At 33.8% G+C, this 24,001-nt stretch overlaps 1 protein-coding gene and 1 pseudogene across 2 annotated transcripts in view; one reads left to right on the top strand and one right to left on the bottom strand.

Annotated features, from left to right (window-relative positions):
* The window catches only part of LOC143241738 (rho-associated protein kinase 2-like), a 76,361-nt gene extending 71,523 nt beyond the window's left edge, over positions 1–4,838 (top strand). Inside the window, exon 34 of the mRNA XM_076484963.1 lies at positions 1,927–4,838. Coding sequence (XP_076341078.1) covers positions 1,927–1,963 — 37 coding nt within the window. The 3' untranslated portion in view covers positions 1,964–4,838. The remainder of the gene's footprint in view (positions 1–1,926) is intronic.
* LOC143242003 (uridine-cytidine kinase-like 1) lies at positions 4,226–23,798 on the bottom strand (annotated as a pseudogene). The gene is made up of 14 exons (XR_013022382.1): positions 23,721–23,798; positions 19,793–20,058; positions 19,505–19,611; positions 17,722–17,892; positions 16,044–16,115; positions 14,274–14,465; positions 13,762–13,823; positions 13,208–13,224; positions 12,762–12,952; positions 12,520–12,582; positions 9,543–9,665; positions 6,454–6,619; positions 6,116–6,214; positions 4,226–5,794 (listed from the first exon to the last, which is right to left on the bottom strand). The product of XR_013022382.1 is annotated as a uridine-cytidine kinase-like 1 (transcript).
* Between the last annotated feature and the right edge of the window lie 203 nt (positions 23,799–24,001).

Below are 24,001 nucleotides of genomic sequence, written 5' to 3'. Positions count from 1 at the left end.
CATTATAGGAAGACATTAAGATACTGTATTAAAACTGGAAGTTAGTGAATTGTTAAATACTCTATTATAGGAAGACATTAAAGTTCTGAATTAAACACTGGAAGTTAGTGAATTGTTAAATACTGTATTACAGAAGATATTAAAATACTGTATTAAACACTGGAAGTTAGTGAATTACTAAATACTGTATCACAGGAAGACATAAAAATACTGTATTAAACACTGGAAGTTAGTCAATTGTTAAATACTGTATTACATGAAGACATTAAAATACTGTATTATAGGAAGACATTAAGATACTGTATTAAAACTGGAAGTTAGTGAATTGTTAAATACTCTATTATAGGAAGACATTAAAGTTCTGAATTAAACACTGGAAGTTAGTGAATAACTAAATACTGTATCACAGGAAGACATAAAAATACTGTATTAAACACTGGAAGTTAGTGAATTGTTAAATACTGTATTACAGGAAGAAATTAAAATTCTGTATTAAACACTGGAAGTTGGTGAATGCGAAATACTGTATTACAGAAAGATATTAAAATACTGTATTACACACTTGAAGTTAGTGAATTGTTAAATATTGTACTACAGGAAGACATTAAAATACCGTATTAAACAGTGGAAGTTAGTGAATTGTTAAATTCTGTATTACAGGAAGATATTAAAATACTGTATTAAACACTGGAAGTTGGTGAATTGCAAAATACTGTATTACAGGAAGACATTAAATACTGTATTAAACACTGGAAGTTAGTGAATTGTTAAATTCTGTATTACAGGAAGATATTAAAATACTGTATTAAACAGTGGAAGTTAGTGAATTGTTAACTTCTGTATTACAGGAAGATATTAAAATACTGTATTAAACACTGGAAGTTGGTGAATTGCAAAATACTGTATTACAGGAAGACATTAAAATACTGTATTACAGGAAGACATTAAATACTGTATTAAACAGTGGAAGTTAGTGAATTGTTAAATACTGTATTAGAGGAAGACATTAAAATACTGTATTAAACAGTGGAAGTTAGTGAATTGTTAAATACTGTATCACAGAAAGACATTAAAGTTCTGTATTAAAACTGGAAGTTAGTGAATTGTTAAATACTCTATTATAGGAAGACATTAATGTTCTGTATTAAACACTGGAAGTTAGTGAATTGTTAAATACTGTATTACAGGAAGACATTAAAATACTGTATTAAACACTGGAAGTTAGTGAATTGTTGAATACTGTATTACAGGAAGACATTAAAATACTGTATTAAACCCGGTAAGTTAGTGAATTGTTAAATACTGTATTACAGGAAGACATTAAAATAGTTTATTAAACACTGGAAGTTAGTGAATTGTTAAATACTATATTACAGGAAGACGTTAATGAACTATTAAGTACTGTATTAAAGACTGGAAGTTAGTGAATTGTTAAGTACTGTAACACAGAAAGACATTAAAATACTGTATTAAACATTGGAAGTTAGTGAATTGTTAAATACTGTATTACAGGAAGACATTAAAATACTGTATTGAACACTGGAAGTTAGTGAATTGTTAAATAGTGTATTACAGGAAGACATTAAAATAGTTTATTAAACACTGGAAGTTAGTGAATTGTTAAATACTATATTACAGGAAGACGTTAATGAATTGTTAAGTACTGTATTAAAGACTGGAAGTTAGTGAATTGTTAAATAGTGTATTACAGGAACACATTAAAATACTGTATTAAACATTGGAAGTTGGTGGATTGTTAAATACTCTATTACAGAAAGACATTAAAAATTAACATATTTGAAACTAAATATGTAGCTTAATTCAGTGAAAATGTATCCTGCATCTGTACATGATTCAGGGCATCTTTGAAACTAAATATGTAGCTAATTCAGTGAAAATGTATCCTACATCTGTTACATGATCCAGGACATCTTTGAAAGACAAACCTTCATCTGTTACATGATCCAGGACATCTTTGAAAGACAAACCTACATCTTTTACATGATCCAGGACATCTTTGAAAGACAAACCTACATCTTTTACATGATCAAGGACATCTTTGAAACTAAATATGTAGCCAATTCAGTGAAAATGTATCCTACATCTTTTACATGATCCAGGACATCTTTGAAACTAAATATGTAGCCAATTCAGTGAAAATGTATCCTACATCTGTTACATGATCCAGGACATCTTTGAAACTAAATATGTAGCCAATTCAGTGAAAATGTATCCTACATCTGTTACATGATCCAGGACATCTTTGAAACTAAATATGTAGCTAATTCAGTTAAAATATATCCTACATCTGTACATGATCCAGGACATCTTTGAAAATAGATATGTAGCTAATTCAGTGAACATTTATCCTACATCTGTTACATGATCCAGGACATTTTTGAAACTAAATATGTAGCTAATTCAGTTAAAATATATCCTACATCTGTACATGATCCAGGACATCTTTGAAAGTAAATATGTAGCTAATTCAGTGAAAATGTATCCTACATCTGTTATATGATCCAGGACATCTTTGAAAGACAAACCTACATCTGTTACATGATCCAGGACATCTTTGAAACTGAATATGTAGCTAATTCAGTTAAAATGTATCCTACATCTGTTACATGACCCAGGACATTTTTGAAACTAAATATGTAGCTAATTCAGTGAACATTTATCCTACATCTGTTACATGATCCAGGACATCTTTGAAAGACAAACCCACATCTATTACATGATCCAGGACATCTTTGAAAGACAAACCTACATCTATTACATGATCCAGGACATTGTTGAAACTAAATATGTAGCTAATTCATTGGAAATGTATCCTACATCTGTTACATGATCCAGGACATCTTTGGAAGACAAACCACATCTGTTACATGATCCAGGACATCTTTGAAAGACAAACCTACATCTGTTACATGATCCAGGACATCATTGAAACTAAATATGTAGCTAATTCAGTGGAAATATATCCTACATCTGTTATATGATCCAGGACATCTTTGAAAGACAAACCCACATCTGTTACATGATCCAGGACATCTTTGAAAGACAAACCCACATCTGTTACATGATCCAAGACATCTTTGAAAGACAAACCCACATCTGTTACATGATCCAGGACATCGTTGAAACTAAATATGTAGCTAATTCAGTGGAAATGTATCCTACATCTGTTACATGATCCAGGACATCTTTGAAAGACAAACCTACATCTGTTACATGATCCAGGACATCTTTGAAACACAAAACATAAGTCTAATTTGATTTACACATATAGTTATGGACCTTGTGTTATCTTGTAAACATAGGCCATTTGAATTGTTCATGTATGAGGACGTATGAATCCTAGACGTGTAGACTAGGATGTATTACTGCATAATATATAACCTAAGGACTCCACTCTTAAAACAGAATCACCTAAGTTCATAGAAGAAAACTAAAATGACACAGTTGTCATTATAACAGATCATGTGCTGAAGTCTAGTAGTGTTTCTTCAGGAAATAATCCAAGACTGTTGAATACACTCTTTGTTAACCTGAAGATGACCTACCAAGGTCAAAACATTGTTCTTGTATCAGCAGTCTTAAGACACATTTTTACTTCAAGTGGGTTTCTCGTCCTCATGGACTTTGTCACTGTGTTATTCAAACAGCTGATACAATTTATATTTCATTACACCAAATAACAGCATTTTTATTTTAATATAAAGTAGCTAAATGAGCCTGAGAAGGAATACTGTTTATATTCCCAGTATACAACAGAGGAAAGTTATGATTTGTGTCTCAGAAGGTAATATAACATTGAAGTCTTAAGTTAAAGATAGGTCTAGTGTTCCTTGGTTCTTTAAAATCTGAAGAAACTATTATAGTACAAATTTATTTGAACCATCCTTGAGCTGTTAGGAAAGTTAGGTTCTGAAAGCTTGTTTGTTGCAGATGTACCCATTGTTTTAATGAGTTAGCAAAACTAACACTTTTCACGTGGTTTTGAAGAGAACCTTTGCTCTGTCGAATAATCTGACGTCAACTGTTAACTGAAAGTTAGTGGTGACTGTTTTATTATAGATGCAGAAAACACACTGTTACTGAATAGGTTACTTTAAAAATATCCAACTGACCAAAGGGAGGAACGTTTAAAATAAGAACAATTTTAGTTTTCTGTTTATTCATAAATGTTACAGATTCATAAATAATACTGCATTTCAAATAGTTTCCTAAACCTAAATCGTTTATTATTTGCCTTGTTTACATATGAGTTTAAATAACACTTTCAGCATTGTAGAAATTTTTTATCTTCTTCTCCAAAATGGACGGTAAACAATATGGAACCAAATATAAAATAGGAGTGAAGATAATCACTTCATTATTTTATGTAAAAATAACACCTAATTTTGTTAACCCTATAACAATTCCCATTTTGTCAGAGAATGAATCTATTTCCGTGTTTCTGACGAGAGTTATGAATTATAGTGGGCTAAGAACCATAAGTTAATTCTTGATATAAAGAGCCCAATTTTTAGTATATAGTTATAACTGAAAGTTTCTGTTAGTAAAGCCACATGTCTGTTGTGGTGTAACATTGTGAAAACAGTTGAAACAGGACAGTAAGTTTTAATTGAAGCCATGTGACTGCTGTAGTGTATCACAGTGAGAACAGTTTAGATACAATCATTGTAGCATAATGTGGTAAAGGGCAGTTAATATTTCATTAGGGCCACCTTGCAGTACCATAAAATTAACAAAATTAGATTTTCTATCCAGATTTGTTATAAACATCCTTCAAAAGGTTTTCATAAAAATATAAAGTGCAAGACTTTTCTTTGTTGTTTCAAACATGTATAATGGATTTAAAAATACAGGAACTGTGTATGAAACAAGTTCAGTAATGGAAGGTAGGAATATATTCAATAGTATAAATCATTTGGAACTACTGTAATAAAGCAAGTTTTCTACCTTTTAAAACATGAAAACTATGTTCACAAACACTTCATGGAATATTTGTCTAATAACAGCGAAGTCACCTTGTAAATGCCTTAAAGCACCAGTTTGTTCACTGAGGATGTGAAACCAAAATTATGTAAAATAAACAAAAGTACAGCTGATAGTTTAAATTATGACAAAGACGAGTCTAAATCTTGCAAATTCCATGAGCTTCTGAAATTAGGAAAACTACAGTTATAAAACAAGCCAAGTCTGTAGCTTTAAGTGTCAGTAGTAAACTTACAGTTATAGAACAAGCCCAGGCTGTCAGTACCTTAAAGTACTCATAACTTTCGAGTTCTTCGGTGAACGATGCAAAGGCACTACCTATCACCAGTTAAGAACATAAATCCTCCTACATATCTTATAAACTTACCAAACTGTTGTTCAAGCACATTACGTCTTGGTAAATCTGAACCATTCCATTAACATTTTACTAATCTTAAACCTTATGTGGAAACATATGGCAAGCAAAGAAAAATATTTATATATGTGATAATTATCGTGGATTAAAAGATTTCAGATCTTTAAAATGTATCACATGAAACTAATTCTATTCTTGAATATTGATAGTAATACTGTGTTAACACGCATGCAACCTGTGTAACATACTTTCTTGTACATAGATTACGTGCCTCAATATAAAAACAAACTACTCCAGATAGTAGATTTTTAAACAACACATTCCATTGTAGATTATCTGTATGACTAGCTGTCTTCTCTCCAGATGAAAGACATCAGAACAGTTGATAATTTCGTTATGAAGCTTCGGTTCCAAAATATCGATCACCAAAGTTTCCTGAAAACAGAAGAAATAACGGGTGCAGTTAGCTAGTGTCTAGACCTATAATCACAGACATAGATACAAATAGAACAAATAAACCTTGATATATCTAAATATTGTTTTAGATAGACTAATGACTATTTCATGTTAATATGGCTCAAACTTATCACAGTCCTCAGCAAGGTGGCTTGAGAATTCTGTCGTTTCACTCGTGACATAATCTACGAATCCACAAAACATGAATGATATTAGAAAGAACATTTATAATTAAAATAACAAATGATAAGAAATAATTTTCCTTTTTAAAAAATACACCAAATGTTTCTAGTTGCTCACCAATCCCTGGAAGGATATAAAATTTCTCATTCACTTCTGGGTCGACTGCTGTTGTTACAATATGAACTTTTGGAAATGCATAGGCAATGGTGTGAACACCTTGAAAACACAAACAATGATTGCACGTTATTTTCTTAAAACATTTTCATTTGTAAAATTATTATTCTTATTACTATGAAAGAAATGTTTTTTCACTTCTAGCACTTGCCAGACAATTGGTAAAGAGGGCAATAATAACTTGAGAAATAAAAATAAAACCATAATAATATTAAAAGTATTTAAAAAACTTAACTAAATAGAAATGTATAATCCCACCTGTTCATAACCAACCACATTACCTGATTCTGCAGCTAACAACGAACAAAAGAGAATGTTATTTTCTGGAACGTCATGGTCAAGCAACACACGAATGGCCATCATCGCAGCAGCACCACTGGCAACTGTAGCGTCCATTAAAATAATTTGGTAGTCCTTTATGTCCTTGGGCAAACGTAAGTAGTAAAGCTGTCGGAAAAAATCAAACGTAAGTAGTAGAGCTGTCGGAAAAATCAAACTGTCACAACTCAAACGTAAGTAGTAGAGCTGTAGGAAAAATCAAACTCTGTCACAACTCAAACGTAAGTAGTGGAGCTGTAGGAAAAATCAAACTCTGTCACAACTCAAATGTAAGTAGTAGAGCTGTAGGAAAAATCAAACTGTCACAACTCAACATATGCTACATTGACACTTCAACTCACAACACGAATTACTCGCGTTACATTGACATTTCAACTCACAGCACGTAGAACTCAACATGTTAATGTATATCTACAAATATTTCCAACTCTGTTCATCTTTGACTGAATATTTACCTTTCACATTGTTGTTTTAGGATTAATATCAAATGATATGCAAGCTATAAAAACACGTGAAAGTAATTTTATTGTCTAGAATAAATGTGATTTTGGTATAAGGTTTTTAATGACTAGACAACAAGCTTCACTTAGCTCAGGGATGGTGAATCTTTTTGAGTGTGTGTGCCCAAATTAGGGATATTAAGCTAACAATTTCTCTTGCATTTCCATGGTAATTTTTTACCAGCAGGTTATAATTTATTATTATTCTGAATTATATTAAAAAAAAACAGCTTTAGAAGTTGTGTTATTAATAACTGTAGTAATTCACAAGAAATATAATTAATTAATTAGTAACAATAATTATGGACTTTTTTAAGGAAAAAGAAGGAGTCATCTTGGTTATTAACATTTATTCTGTTTTACTGCTAACAGAATGCATTTTGTGAAATGAAAGTTTGGTTGATGTTATGTAACATAAAAAAATTTAAAAAAAACAAGGAAAGGAAAATAAGCATATTTTACTCTTAGTGAAACGTTTGCTTCTGCACCAATAATACCAGATGTTTTATATTAGGCCAGTGTTTGGTTGTTTTGGGAGCAATGCATGCAGTATTAGTTTCATCAGCAAGTCTATTCCTATGATTATATTTTACAAAGTTCATCACTGAAAGTAATATTACAACTCACATAAATATGTTGATAAAAAATACTGTTAATACTGACATTGTGACATTTTACAGACAGTCTAAAGTTTCAGGATTACAATTCCAGAGTTTCTGAACATCATTTTCTGTGCTATTCCAGTCACTGAGCAATCTCTTTTAATATTTTCTAGTTCCGCTCTTAAGCCAACAAATGTTTGCCTCCAAATTGAGCTGCTTTGTAAATCAATCAGTTGCATTTTAAAATTATCCAAGTCAATCCACTGCAACATTTCCACATTCAGTTTTTTAATGTTACACTGTCTGCATACTTTATGGATTTTACAGTTTCTTCACATAACCAAATTTATTAAATCTTAGAGAAAATTGTTCAAAAGTTGAACTAATGATGCTTGAAACTTGAATTTTCAAGCCCAGATTGTATATTTTCTCATGAATTTCAAGATCTATCATGTTTTTTTTTAGGTTTAGGAAATATTTAAAAGTGCCATTGTAAATATCACGATTCAAAAGCTTTCATGTTATCAAACATAACATCAAGTGTTTTGCCAGATCCCTGCAATTTGGTGTTCAAGTCATTTAAATGCGAGGCAAAATCTGTAAAAAACATCAATCAACAAACCCATACAACATGAGATAATTCTAAACAAAGCAATGTTTCATTTGGCAGAAACAGACAAATTTCATCCAAACACAACAAATTGTTTAAGGACAAAACCACTACTTAAACCAACATACATTGTCGCACATAAGTAGTCCTGTGCACAATGAATTCGTCTCTCAGTAAATTCTAAAATTGTTTTTTTTTCAAATCATGTGCAGAAATAAGATGAACTACCTTGGTTACAACGTCTGTCATTTTCTTCAAGTTCCTTAAGGACAACTTTACACACAAAGTCTCCTCAATGTGATAATACAATGAAAGACCACCACTGGATGTCCAACATATTTTGCAAATATATGTATTAAAACCTGCTTCTTTGCCAATGATACTGAATGCACCATCAGTTGTCACAGAAACTATTTTTGAAAAGTCAACCTCTCAATTGGCTAATTCATCTACCACCATCTTACATATTTCAGCCCCTGTGGTATGTTCAGGTAACGTTACCAACTTAACCAATTCTTCAGAGATTTCATCACCCCTATAAAATCAAGCAGTAATGGCTAGCCTTGCTGATGATTTAACAAAACAAATGGAAAGGAATTTACATAAACCAAATACCACTATCTTTTGTTAGCTGTTCTGTTATGTTTGTTTCCATCTTTAATATTCTATTTTTTACTGTGTTTCCACTCGTTGGCAATTCCTTAATGCACTGAATATGTTTTTTTTTCTTCTGGGAAACTGTCAAAAGGAGAGGAACACATTCTAACCATGATTCTTTAATATACTCCCCGTCACTAACTGGTGTTCCATGTTGAGCAATAAATAATATTCGAAATATCAAAACTAGCAGCAGCTAAGTTGGAACTACCTGAAACATTTGATTGCATGTTATTGTTGCTGACTTCTTGAGAAATGTGTTCTTTTTACACTCACTCTTATCACAAAGCCATTTATAAACAATTTCATAATCTACTTTACAGATGAAGTCCTTCACACCACTGTTTCAGAAAATAAGATACATAATACTTTACCACCCTCTTCTGATCATGCCAAATCTTCATTCGCACAACCCGCCTGTCACGTCTACTGATGCACTTCATTCAACACAAGTTGGAACACAACAAACACAGTAGTGGTTGAAACAATACTGTTACAACAACAACAGTGGTTATGGTGTGAGCACCTTTTCTAAGTTGGCCAAGCACAGGACTGAATACAGAATGATGGGTCAACAACCAAAATGAATAAACATCATTAAAACTATTTTGTAAATAGAAACTACACCATAACATGCACTTGTAGATTACAATCATACCAACCTCTGGTTCTCCAGTATCAAGGTTGGTCTGGATTAAAATTTTTCCCAGTCGGACATCCTTCAAAACATCACACAAAGCTTGTTCCATCGTCTCTCCTGCTCGCATGATGGATGCTCCACAGATCTAGTTAGATATATCTTCTGTTTCAATAGCTACAACAATGTTATTATAAGGTCATAGGGAAAACAGAAAAAGCGATTTAATTAAAATACAAAAGTTAGAAAGATTAGGTTGAAGGATTACAAATTACCTAAAGTAACTCGTGAACTTATCAGTAATAAGAAAAGTTGTTATTCGGCAGTACAGTCAAACATCATTATCAGCATGCTACTTTGTTATTCGGCAGTACAGTCAAACATCATTGTCAGCATGTTACTTTGTTATTCGGCAGTACAGTCAAACATCATCATCAGCATGTTACTTTGTTATTCGGCAGTACAGTCAAACAGCATCGTCAGCATGTTACTTTGTTATTCGGCAGTACAGTGAAACATCATCGTCAGCATGTTACTTTGTTATTCGGTAGTACAGTGAAACATCATCATCAGCATGTTACTTTGTTATTTGCTGGTACAGTCAAACATCATTGTCAGCATGTTACTTTGTTATTCGGCAGTACAGTCAAACATCATCATCAGCATGCTACTTTGTTATTCGGCAGTACAGTCAAACATCATTATCAGCATGCTACTTTGTTATTCGGCAGTACAGTCAAACAGCATCATCAGCATGTTACTTTGTTATTCGGCAGTACAGTCAAACATCATTATCAGCATGTTACTTTGTTATTCGGCAGTACAGTCAAACAGCATCATCAGCATGTTACTTTGTTATTCGGTAGTACAGTCAAACAGCATCATCAGCATGTTACTTTGTTATTCGGTAGTACAGTCAAACAGCATCATCAGCATGTTACTTTGTTATTCGGTAGTACAGTCAAACATCATTATCAGCATGTTACTTTGTTATTCGGCAGTACAGTCAAACATCATCATCAGCATGTTACTTTGTTATTCGGCAGTACAGTCAAACATCATTATCAGCATGCTACTTTGTTATTCGGCAGTACAGTCAAACAGCATCATCAGCATGTTACTTTGTTATTCGGCAGTACAGTCAAACATCATTATCAGCATGTTACTTTGTTATTCGGCAGTACAGTCAAACAGCATCATCAGCATGTTACTTTGTTATTCGGTAGTACAGTCAAACAGCATCATCAGCATGTTACTTTGTTATTCGGTAGTACAGTCAAACAGCATCATCAGCATGTTACTTTGTTATTCGGTAGTACAGTCAAACAGCATCATCAGCATGTTACTTTGTTATTCGGTAGTACAGTCAAACAGCATCATCAGCATGTTACTTTGTTATTCGGTAGTACAGTGAAACATCATCATCAGCATGTTACTTTGTTATTTGGTGGTACAGTCAAACATCATTGTCAGCATGTTACTTTGTTATTCGGCAGTACAGTCAAACATCATCATCAGCATGCTACTTTGTTATTCGGCAGTACAGTCAAACATCATTATCAGCATGCTACTTTGTTATTCGGCAGTACAGTCAAACAGCATCATCAGCATGTTACTTTGTTATTCGGCAGTACAGTCAAACATCATTATCAGCATGTTACTTTGTTATTCGGCAGTACAGTCAAACAGCATCATCAGCATGTTACTTTGTTATTCGGTAGTACAGTCAAACAGCATCATCAGCATGTTACTTTGTTATTCGGTAGTACAGTCAAACAGCATCATCAGCATGTTACTTTGTTATTCGGTAGTACAGTCAAACATCATTATCAGCATGTTACTTTGTTATTCGGCAGTACAGTCAAACATCATCATCAGCATGCTACTTTGTTATTCGGCAGTACAGTCAAACATCATCATCAGCATGCTACTTTGTTATTCGGCAGTACAGTCAAACATCATCGTCAGCATGTTACTTTGTTATTCGGCAGTACAGTCAAACATCATTATCAGCATGTTACTTTGTTATTCGGTAGTACAGTCAAACAGTATCGTCAGCATGTTACTTTGTTATTCGGTAGTACAGTCAAACATCATTATCAGCATGTTACTTTGTTATTCGGTAGTACAGTCAAACAGTATCGTCAGCATGTTACTTTGTTATTCGGTAGTACAGTCAAACATCATTATCAGCATGTTACTTTGTTATTCGGCAGTACAGTCAAATATCATCGTCAGCATGTTACTTTGTTATTCGGCAGTACAGTCAAACATCATTATCAGCATGTTACTTTGTTATTCGGTAGTACAGTCAAACAGTATCGTCAGCATGTTACTTTGTTATTCGGTAGTACAGTCAAACATCATTATCAGCATGTTACTTTGTTATTCGGTAGTACAGTCAAACAGTATCGTCAGCATGTTACTTTGTTATTCGGTAGTACAGTCAAACATCATTATCAGCATGTTACTTTGTTATTCGGCAGTACAGTCAAACAGCATCATCAGCATGTTACTTTGTTATTCGGTAGTACAGTCAAACATCATTATCAGCATGTTACTTTGTTATTCGGCAGTACAGTCAAACAGCATCATCAGCATGTTACTTTGTTATTCGGTAGTACAGTCAAACATCATTATCAGCATGTTACTTTGTTATTCGGCAGTACAGTCAAAGAGCATCATCAGCATGTTACTTTGTTATTCGGTAGTACAGTCAAACATCATTATCAGCATGTTACTTTGTTATTCGGCAGTACAGTCAAACAGCATCATCAGCATGTTACTTTGTTATTCGGTAGTACAGTCAAACATCATTATCAGCATGTTACTTTGTTATTCGGTAGTACAGTCAAACATCATTATCAGCATGTTACTTTGTTATTCGGCAGTACAGTCAAACAGCATCATCAGCATGTTACTTTGTTATTCGGTAGTACAGTCAAACATCATCGTCAGCATGTTTTTACATTGTCAATAATGATTTTCATATAGAATCTCACCTTGATCGTAGTACATCTTTTACCTTGGTAAGTTAAACCTTGAGGAGTTTCTACAATCACATCCTGAAAACAAAAGTATGTTCAATTGTAGTTTATTACTCTAATCCTGGCTATAAATATCAGCTGACAGAATCAAACACTTCTCAGTAAATTTGTAAACACAATAACTTCTTTCCTTTACTTCTAACAAATATACTGTAAAGTTCTGTTTATATGTTTTGAAAAAAAACAATAGTTATTACCTTGTACGGAAGAAGGGACAGGGCATACTCTATCAACAACCTCATTAGACGCTTAGAATAGAAAATAAATTCATCTCGTGACGCTTTTTGTTCCTGATGAATGTATGCATCCCTAAGATTTGAGGTGTAGAGGGCATGATTTTGAGGGTGGTGGGTAAAGGTTGCCCGCATGTGACTGGACAAGTTTAGACCTAAATGAAAACAATCATCAGTCCATTAATCATAGCACAAGATTAAGAGTCTATCAAAATATACTTTTTGACAAGGATTTGTAGATTTTATGTAGACAAATGCTAACAGTAATAACAGTTAAATACCTACTTTAATTTTTATTTAACAAAACTCAGTTTTTGATCTGCATATGTGAATCTTTCACTATGTGTTGTAAAGAAAACTAACACACAACTTTCTATATATTTTTTGTAAAGTCCATAAATAACACCTACCTCAGTTTCAGTCCTCTCTGGAACCAGTCATCAGGAGAGAGAAAAGGAAGACATGGTTATTCTTAATATTTACTAACAATTAATGTTTCTATGACCTCTGATTAAAATAAGATAATAAATGTTGCTTTAACAAAATATTTTTATATCATAAATAACAAATACAAAACTGTTTATATTTTTTCATGTCCACACCATTAATTTTTATAGTTTATAAACTTGGGCAGAAGAAAACCAGTGAAGCACAGGTAACAGGATATCCAAACCTGGCACAGCACATCCGTTATAGTATGTCCAGATAAAGATATTGAACTCAAAGAAAAGATTTCACTATGCAAGTTTATAATAACCATTAGCACATAACATGAAAACAGCTGTTACAAAATGCAGAATCATCTACACTAATTCAACCATATCACTGTTTTCAGTCCCAACCATAGTTCTGTAGTAAACTGTATTTAAATACCACCAAGTTTCCCATGGTAAGCTGCATCTCAGTTTTAACTTCCCAATTGTCATAACATCTAGAAATGATAACCAACCAAATCTTGACTTACCAGCTGCAGCTGGGTATGTACATGTTGAACAATCAAGTTGATAGCTATCTGATTCTCTCCTCCTGTGTTCAATACAGACAAAATAAACCCAACCATACAGATATTTGGTCGTTTCTGTAATGTCACTGGTCATTATTTAAAATGTTACATTTCTTTAGTTAACTCTTTTCATAGAATGAACAACTCTTCACTAGAAACACAGACCAAGTTTTTATTGCTTGAAATAAAAACACAACATTCAAACATACCTAACTTTATCAACAAAGATCAATAACAAAAGATACAAATGATCTGTTAAATTTAAACTAACCAATTATACCATACAGCACAGTTACATCTACAGATTATATAGTCAGACATATGGTTGAGGTCATTGTAATCAACAGATCTGTCAATTCTAGTCAGACACAAGGTTGAGATTATTGTAATCAACAGATCTGACAATTCTAGTCAGACACAAGGTTGAGACTACTGTAATCAACAGATCTGTCAATTATAGTTAGACAACTTACCTCTTGGAACAATTAAATCAGCATGAACCATTGTTGGAGCAATATAATGGTCAAAAGCAGGCTTTACAAATCTATTATACTGTTTAAGGACCCCCTCGAGGTCTCGTCCACGCATCCATGATATCACGCTTTCAACCTCCGACCAGCCGAATATCCGAAGTCCGTGTCAATGAACACCTTCATATCCATAATCTGTAGCCCACCAAATACATTTTGAACTATGAAACACTATTTTTTACTGTATTACAATCTATGCTGACATGAGTTTACTGTATTACAATCTACGCTGACATGAGTTTACTAAAAAGTCATCTTAGTCATTGTTGTAAGAAAAACTTATCACTGAGAACTTGTTTTGTTTAAAAGAATGTATTTTATCGAGAGGAAAACCTGTAAAAGTACAAGGTTTAGTGGATTATACTTAGAAAGTGGTCTTATCAACTGAAAATTAACACTAAATTTTATAAATTTGAATTATCTTATTTTTATAGACATCTAAGAATAGAAAACAAAGGAAGCATTTTGAAGACTTTCTATTCCAACTTAAATAATAAACGTGACCTTCTAACACGTAATACAAGCTTAAAAACATGGTTCAGTTTAGTGACATCTACAACACCGTAGATATTTCACGCTTCAGTTTAGTGACACTTACAACACCGAATGTATTCTTGGTCCTATCCTCTTTAATTGAACAAATTAAATGATATCTTTACAATCCTAAAGATGAAGAATGTAGAATTTTCTGCAGTTCTAATTTTAAGACCCAAGTAGTGAAAACCTGACCCAAATTTTGAAAGAAAACATCAGAGCTGAAGAAGAGAATTGAGGCACCAACTATGTGACTGTAATATAATCTAAAAAAGCTTCTTCTGATTGAAAAATTTCCCATCAGTGAAATCTATAAAATATCTTATCAGTAACATAAACATAGAAAGTAAGGAGACTGTGGTGTTTGTAGACGCTGCCACCTTCAGATTCATGACTTGAATAAAACAAATCATATTTAAATGGTAATGAACAAATGATTTACAAATAAAGAATAATGAGAAGGACAAGTGGCTTGAGAGGTCAAAATAGAGTTAGGTTAGAAAAAAACAAGGTGACCTATGTCGATTCTGGAAACACTGAACGATTAGAAAGCAAGGTGACCGATACTGATTCTGGAAACACTGAACAATTAGAAAGCAAAGTGACCGATACTGATTCTGGACACACTGAATGATTAGAAAGCAAAGTGACCGATACTGATTCTGGACACACTGAATGATTAGAAAGCAAAGTGACCGATACTGATTCTGGAAACACTTAAACCTCTAAAATGATTATTGCTATTTACAGCTGTATATTTCTACATATTTTATGGATTTTCAATCTGACAAAAGATTTTAAATATTAGAGTTTTTTTGTTGTTTTTTTAACCAGTCAGCACCTTCTGGGACATAATATTTCAAAAGTTAAAGCAACATCAGCAGAGTCCATTTTTCGTGACTAGGTTTTTTTTTGTTTTAAAATAGGACTTAATAAAAACATCAATTTTCAAGATATTATTTTACAATCTTAAAACTTAGTAATATAAACTATCTTCATGAATTAAAAACTGTAGAAATAAACACTACAACACAAACTACTATACACTGTAGCTCAAGGCTTATCAGTGTTATTTAATTTTTTGTGTACCTAATTTAATATTTGTAATTACTAACTCATGACCTTCCAATACTTTCAACGAGTTTTCATTCTTATTTTTCTAAATCACCTTCTACTCACATCAAGTAATTCTTTGTGTGCGAAACAAAGAATTCCCTCAAATATGATGACATTAGCTCCATACATGGTTTTCTGAAAAGATAAGAAACTTTAGTTTAAATGATTCTTTCTTAACTCTTAGTCACATGACTTGTATCCCAAGACGCCTGCCTTAAGATGAATTTCAATTATATATTAAGTTCTGAATGTGAATATGTTTGATGTAATAAACCAGAACTATTTATCACAGTTCCCATATTTCACCCAGTAACAACACTATTAAACCTAATCCCCTAGATTAAAAATATTTTGTACAACACAAGACTGCATACATCCTGCTTATTAAAATTATTATTAATATAAATTTTATATAAACAGGTGTTGGCACTCTCATTATTATTGAAAATGGTTGTAGCTGAACAATGCTGCTCTGTTTACATATAGAGTAACCGGTGCTTGTGCAGTCACCGTTATCAACAATGGTTGTAGCTGAACAATGCTGCTCTGTTTACGTTTGAAGTAACCGGTGCTTGTGCAGTCACCGTTATCAACAATGGTTGTAGCTGAACAATGCTGCTCTGTTTACGTTTGAAGTAACCGGTGCTTGTGCAGTCACCGTTATCAACAATGGCTGTAGCTGAACAATGCTGCTCTGTTTACGCTTGAAGTAACCGTGCTTGTGCAGTCACTGTTATCAACAATGGTTGTAGCTGAACAATGCTGTTCTGTTTACATTTAAAGTAACCAGTACTGGTGTGGTCACAATTATCAACAATTGTTGCAGCTGAACACCATGTCAGAACAATATTGTAGTTAACTTGTTACTTTTACTAGGAATGTCTAAACAGTTGTTTTTTTAAGGTCACATTCATGACTGTCCCATTTCAACCTGCAATGATTTATCTTCTGTATTACTTTTCAGAACTATCATTAACACACAATTCTCTGTTTATCATTCAGTATTGACTGAATAACTAATTATTATAATAACTTCATTAAAGATTAATTTACCAATACTAGACTGTAATGAGTCAATACTAGTTCTGTATTTTACATCATTCTTGTTACCAAATACTAGACTGCACGAAGTCAATACTAGTTCTGTATTTGACATCGCTCCTCGTACCAAATACTAGACTGCACGAAGTCAATACTAGTTCAGATTTGACATCGCTCTAAGCTACTAAATACTAGACTGTACGAAGTCAATACTAGTTCTGTATTTGACATCGCTCCTCAAGCACTAAATACTAGACTGTAATGAAGTCAATACTAGTTTTGTATTTGACATCGCTCCTCCGTACTAAATACTAGACTGTAATGAGTCAATACTAGTTTTGTATTTGACATCGCTCCTCAAGTACCAAATACTAGACTATACGAGTCAATACTAGTTCTATATTTGACATAATTAAACTGATCCATTTATTAGGAAATCTAACTGAAGAAGGGCACAAGCCTGGAACTTGTACACCCGTTTTACAGAAACACAAGTATATTAATTTGATGTCATCAGTAAAGTTAAGTAATTTATTGACCATTCCATCATCAGTGTCACTGATGTAAAACAATAGTATATTTTGGTTAATTTTGAACAACTTTTACTGTTCTTATAGTTACTCAGTTTTACATCTTTATTACTCTACTATAATTAATAAGTTTGTCATCACCATTTTAAGTTTAGTCTCTTATGGTTTACCATTCGTTTATCTCTGGCATGGGTTACAAAGTTGTAAATTGGCACTTGAACCCGCTTCCCTTCCTTGAGTTTCCTTAATGTTTCTATTAAGAGTGTGAAATCAAATGCATCTGGATGATCAAAATTGTATTTATTTTCATGTGCCAGTTTGTGCTGTTCTTCATCCAGAACCTGCAACCAGATAGAAAATAACTAGTTAAGTAAAGCAACATAACATTACTCTGAAGGTTTAGCCTAACTTCTGTCATCACAGTGAATACAATACAGAAAACAATATAATTTGTAAGAACATACATCTCACAACTTAAGTTCTTCAGTTTGACTGAACATTAAATATAACTTCATTGAAGAATGTTTCTACTGAAAGATTACTTTGTGGAAATATTAAACTTCTATACTTGCAGCACACCTTCTAACCCTGTCTCAACTTACAGCACACCTTCTATACTTACAACACACCTTCTAACCCTGTCTCTACTCACAGCACACCTTCTATACTCACAACACACCTTCTAACCCTGTCTCTACTCACAGCATGCCTTCTATACTCACAACACACCTTCTAACCCTGTCTCTACTCACAGCACACCTTCTATACTCACAATACACCTTCTAACCCTGTCTCTACTCACAGCACGCCTTCTATACTCACAACACACCTTCTAACCCTGTCTCTACTACAGCAGCACTTTCTATACTTTACAACACACTTTTCTAACCCTGTTCTCTACTACAGTACGCTTCTATACTTTTTCAACACACCTTTCTAACCCCTGTTCTACTACAGTACACCTTCTATGTTTCACAACACACCTTCTAACCCTGTTCTACTTCACAGCACACCTTCTATACTTCTACAACACACCTTTCTAACCCTTGTCTCTACTTACAGTACACCTTTCTATACTTCACAACACACCTTTCTAACTCCTGTCTCTACTTTCACAGCATTACCTTTCTATACTTCACAATACACCTTCTAACCCTGTTCTACTTCACAGCACGCTTTCTATACTTACAACACACCTTCTAACCCTGTTCTACTTTACACAGCACGCTTTTCTATACTTTACAACACACCTTCTAACTCTGTTCTCTACTACAGCACACCTTTTCTGTACTTACAAACACACCTTCTAACCTTGTCTCTACTACTACAGCACACCTTCTGTACTTTACAACACACCTTCTAACCCTTGTTCTACTTCACAGCACACCTTTCTCTTGTACTTTTACAACACACCTTTCTAACCCTCTGTCTCTACTCACAGCACACCTTTCTGTACTTTACAACACACCTTTCTAACCTCTGTCTCTACTACAGCACACCTTCTATACTTACAACACACCTTCTAACCCTGTCTTTACTCACAGCACACCTTCTATACTTACAGCACACCTTCTATACTTACAACACACCTTCTAACCCTGTCTATACTCACAGCACACCTTCTATACTCACAACACACCTTCTAACCCTGTCTTTACTCACAGCACACCTTCTAACCCTGTCTCTACTTACAGCACACTTTCTATACTTACAACACACCTTCTAACCCTGTCTCTACTCACAGCACACCTTCTAACCCTGTCTCTACTCACAGCACACCTTCTATACTTACAACACACCTTCTAACCCTGTCTTTACTCACAGCACACCTTCTATACTTACAACACACCTTCTAACCCTGTCTCTCCTTACAGCACACTTTCTATACTTACAACACACCTACTAACACTTTCTGTATCCACATCACAAACACATTCTCTATGTAAAGCACACCTTGTAAAAGGAATCCATGCTCAGAAGAGTTACCCATGGAACATCCAGAGCTTCAATAATCTTTCTGGCTACTGTTGTTTTCCCTGAGGCACTACCACCACAAATTCCTGCCAAAAACAGATTATTTCACAATCAATTAAAATCAAATCAAAGAGACTCACACGTGTATTTGTTTGTTTATAAAGGAACACTTCCAATATCAATAAAACTAATGTGTCCGAGATGGTTCATTAAAACACTAAGTGTAAAACAGTATCAGAGTTCAGTCACCAAAACACTCCCACTTACCAATAACAAACGGCTCCACCAGCTGGCCCTGTGTGTTGTACCAAGGTGGCCTCCCAGCAGTGTAAATCATTCTTTGTCTCGTTCTAAGTACAGGCTCACCGGAAGAACCACACTTTGAAGAAGATCGAGTTCTTTCTCGTTTCGTACGGTGAGAAGAGCACAAGGCATGAGGTGAAGAGGGATGGGGCAGCTGAGTTCCATCCTTTATGTGTTCTTCATCATCAAGTCTTCCAATTGTTTCGTAGCCCATTTCATCACTGCTGCCACTATTAATATCAAAATCACAAAATTCACTTGAAAATACTGTAAACACTCAACTGGTATTCTAATTTTTATAAGTAAGATCATAATAAAAAATATTGAACTATGTATGTTCATTACCAAAGTTATTTTTTTATATTTAAGTAGGTAGCTTACTTTGATGAGATGTTAATATCAATTCAATTTCCAATACCTGTTATTAAATTTAATGTGTCTGCTGCTTTTCCATATTGTATCTACAATAAGAAATCACCAAGTTCATCAAACAATGTTTACGTTACTGTCTGTTCATGATCCATAAGGCCTAACATCTTCATAGCACTGTTACGTCTTTACAGTACTGTCTCGGTACTTACTACATTGTTTGTTCATGTTCCATAAGGCCTAACATCTTCATAGCACTGTTTCGTCTTTACAGTACTGTGTCTCGGTACTTACTACATTGTTCATGTTCCATAAGGCCTAACATCTTCATAGCACTGTTACGTCTTTACAGTACTGTCTCGGTACTTACTACATTGTTTGTTCATGTTCCATAAGGCCTAACATCTTCATAGCACTGTTTCGTCTTTACAGTACTGTGTCTCGGTACTTACTACATTGTCTGTTCATGACAGTGTTGATATTTTACAGTAGTGTTTATCACAGCACTGTTAATACACTACTTATCCATGCTTCAGAACAGTGTTAAGACATCATATTACAGTGTTGTTTTTCAAAATGATGCAGTTGTTATAAATAGCCAGTTCTCTAAAACATACTGAACAGGCTTAGTTAACGACAGTGACCAAGCGCGCATTAAACAGGTTTAGTTAACGACAGTTGCCAATTGTGTTTCAAACTGTTTTATTGAACAGTAGTTACAAAGATACACTCAATAGTTTAGCTGTTCAAGAAATATCTGCAACTGTAGTGAAATAAAGATAAAACCATGCTACAAGTTCACAGTAAAGCATGTGTTGATTCTAAACCTAACAGGCATTGATCAAAAACAAATCTTATGGACAATGACTTATTAGGGCAGTGTTAAAATATTTTACTTTGATATGAAATATTCGTAATAGATGGGTTTATGCTCTTCTTGTTCAACACAGAGTTCACAAATTGTTATGATTTGTTTATATTCAGAGCCCAATAACTGTCCTGTGGTAGAGAGTAACTAACTGCACGTGTTTGTCTTATTTTAGTTTTAAAAAACAATTATCCTTACATGTACATGAAGGAACGTTTAACTTATGAATATCAAGTATTCTCTTCCTGTTAAAACTATGTTCATAAAACGACACTGCTATTATTCACTTTTGACTTGTAAAAAATATGACGATTTCCAATTCACGTAAGAATTTATACATCAACAACTCTTATTATGTACTTTAAAACTTTACAAGTACGAACAAAAGTGTAACGAATCCACTACTGAGTGATAAATCCTAGAACTGTTGTTACATGAAGGACAATTACATAGATTTTTATGTTAATAAAATACTCAGTTTTACCGTAACCTTTTATATCAGTACAGCCAGAGTAACAATAACTATCTTGGCTGAAAGTTACTTATACATCTACTTGACGTTATAAAGTTGGATCATCACATAGTTGATTAGGTCAAAGTTTAGAACTCATCCTAAAAACTGGAAACATTTCTGTAGACAGTCACTAAAAGTCTGATTCTGTGTTCTGACCATTTTGGAACAAGTAATATTGAATACACAGCTGGTACAACATGCTAAGTAATATCAAGTACACAGCTGATAACATGGTATGTTTTAAAGTGTACTTTACCAAGCTATTTTTACACTAAACTGCTTGTCTGTTGGTTAAACAGTTCTTACAGCTTATGAGTTTTAAACAAATATTCATTATTTGGATTTATCACACTAACTACCTTTCTATTCTACTGGTCATTTTACATATATGTAACTTAGGAGCTAACCTTCTCTCTCTATAAACTAGAAACTCACCTTAACAGCGTATCAACACAGTATGCGACGGTACAGACAAACACTTAACGGCGGATCAACACAGTATACGACGGTACAGACAAACACTTAACGGCGAATCAACAAAGTACACGACGGTACACACAAACAGTTAACGGCGGATCAACACAGTACACGACGGTACAGACAAACAGTTAACGGCGGATCAACACAGTACACGACGGTACAGACAAACACTTAACGGCGGATCAACACAGTACACGACGGTACAAACACTTAACGGCGTATCAACACAGTACACGACGGTACAGATAAACACTTAACGGCGGATCAACACAGTACACGACGGTACAGACAAACAGTTAACGGCGGATCAACACAGTACACGACGGTACAGACAAACAGTTAACGGCGGATCAACACAGTACACGACGGTACAGACAAACAGTTAACGGCGGATCAACACAGTACACGACGGTACAAACACTTAACGGCGTATCAACACAGTACACGACGGTACAGACAAACACTTAACGGCGTATCAACACAGTATACGACGGTACAGACAAACACTTAACAGCGTATCAACACAGTATACGACGGTACAGACAAACACTTAACAGCGTATCAACACAGTATACGACGGTACAGACAAACACTTAACGGCGGATCAACACAGTATACGACGGTACAGACAAACACTTAACGGCGGATCAACACAGTACACGACGGTACAGACAAACACTTAACGGCGGATCAACACAGTACACGACGGTACAGACAAACACTTAACGGCGGATCAACACAGTACACGACGGTACAGACAAACACTTAACGGCGTATCAACACAGTACACGACGGTACAGACAAACACTTAACGGCGTATCAACACAGTACACGACGGTACAGACAAACACTTAACAGCGTATCAACACAGTATACGACGGTACAGACAAACACTTAACGGCGGATCAACACAGTACACGACGGTACAGACAAACACTTAACGGCGTATCAACACAGTACACGACGGTACAGACAAACACTTAACAGCGTATCAACACAGTACACGACGGTACAGACAAACACTTAACATATTAATACAGTATATAATAGTAAACAAACACTTAACAATGGGTTAATACAGTATATGATAGTACACAAATTAAACTATAGATTAATATAGTATACAATAGTCCACAAACACTTAAAAATGGATCAATACAGAACTCAACAGTAGACAATGAGTATCATCATATTTATTTATAAACTAACATCCATCGTATAGAGATGTTCTATTTTTACTCTTTATTTATAAACTAACATCTATCGTATAGAGATGTTCTATTTTTACTATTTATAAACTAACATCCATCATAAGGATGTTCTATTTTTGCTCTTTATTTATAAAGTAACAGCCATCATATAGGGATGTTATTATTTTCATTTTAATATGTACAAGTTATGATATTACTTTGTATCTACAGCCTGTAGAATATACTAATATTCACGAACAACCTAGTCTTACTAGTTTTATATCACGTGAAAATAAAGATTTTCCTACATATATATTTATATTATAAAAGTACCCTTTGCTGGTAGTATCGATCGCATATGTTTACTAAATAAATACTTTCTCCAATTTCATACAGTTTAATAAATTGAAAAAACAACGATCTAACGTAAAACTGTTTTTCACAAACGCTTAAAAAATACCATATTCACACCTATCTGAGCTTGCTGAACTTGGAGCGTCTGCAACCATGCTTTCTGCCATATTTACTTTAAACGCTTGCGACCCCTGTTGAACATATGGAATATAAAGAATATTTCAAACGAAATATATCCAAGTTGACCAATCAGAGCGTTAACTGTATCAGACAGCAAAATTATATAATTTAGGAGCCAAAATAAGCACCTATATTAATGAAAATTGCCAAAGTTTAGACCGAAAATTTGATTTTGAATTGAATATCACTTCAAGTTATAAAATTTCGATTAATGGAAA

This window comes from Tachypleus tridentatus, unplaced genomic scaffold (genome assembly GCF_004210375.1).
Source record: "Tachypleus tridentatus isolate NWPU-2018 unplaced genomic scaffold, ASM421037v1 Hic_cluster_1, whole genome shotgun sequence".
NCBI lineage: Eukaryota > Metazoa > Arthropoda > Merostomata > Xiphosura > Limulidae > Tachypleus > Tachypleus tridentatus.
The sequence above is the reverse complement of the archived record's forward strand: the minus strand, read 5'-3'. Positions and strand labels throughout refer to the sequence as shown.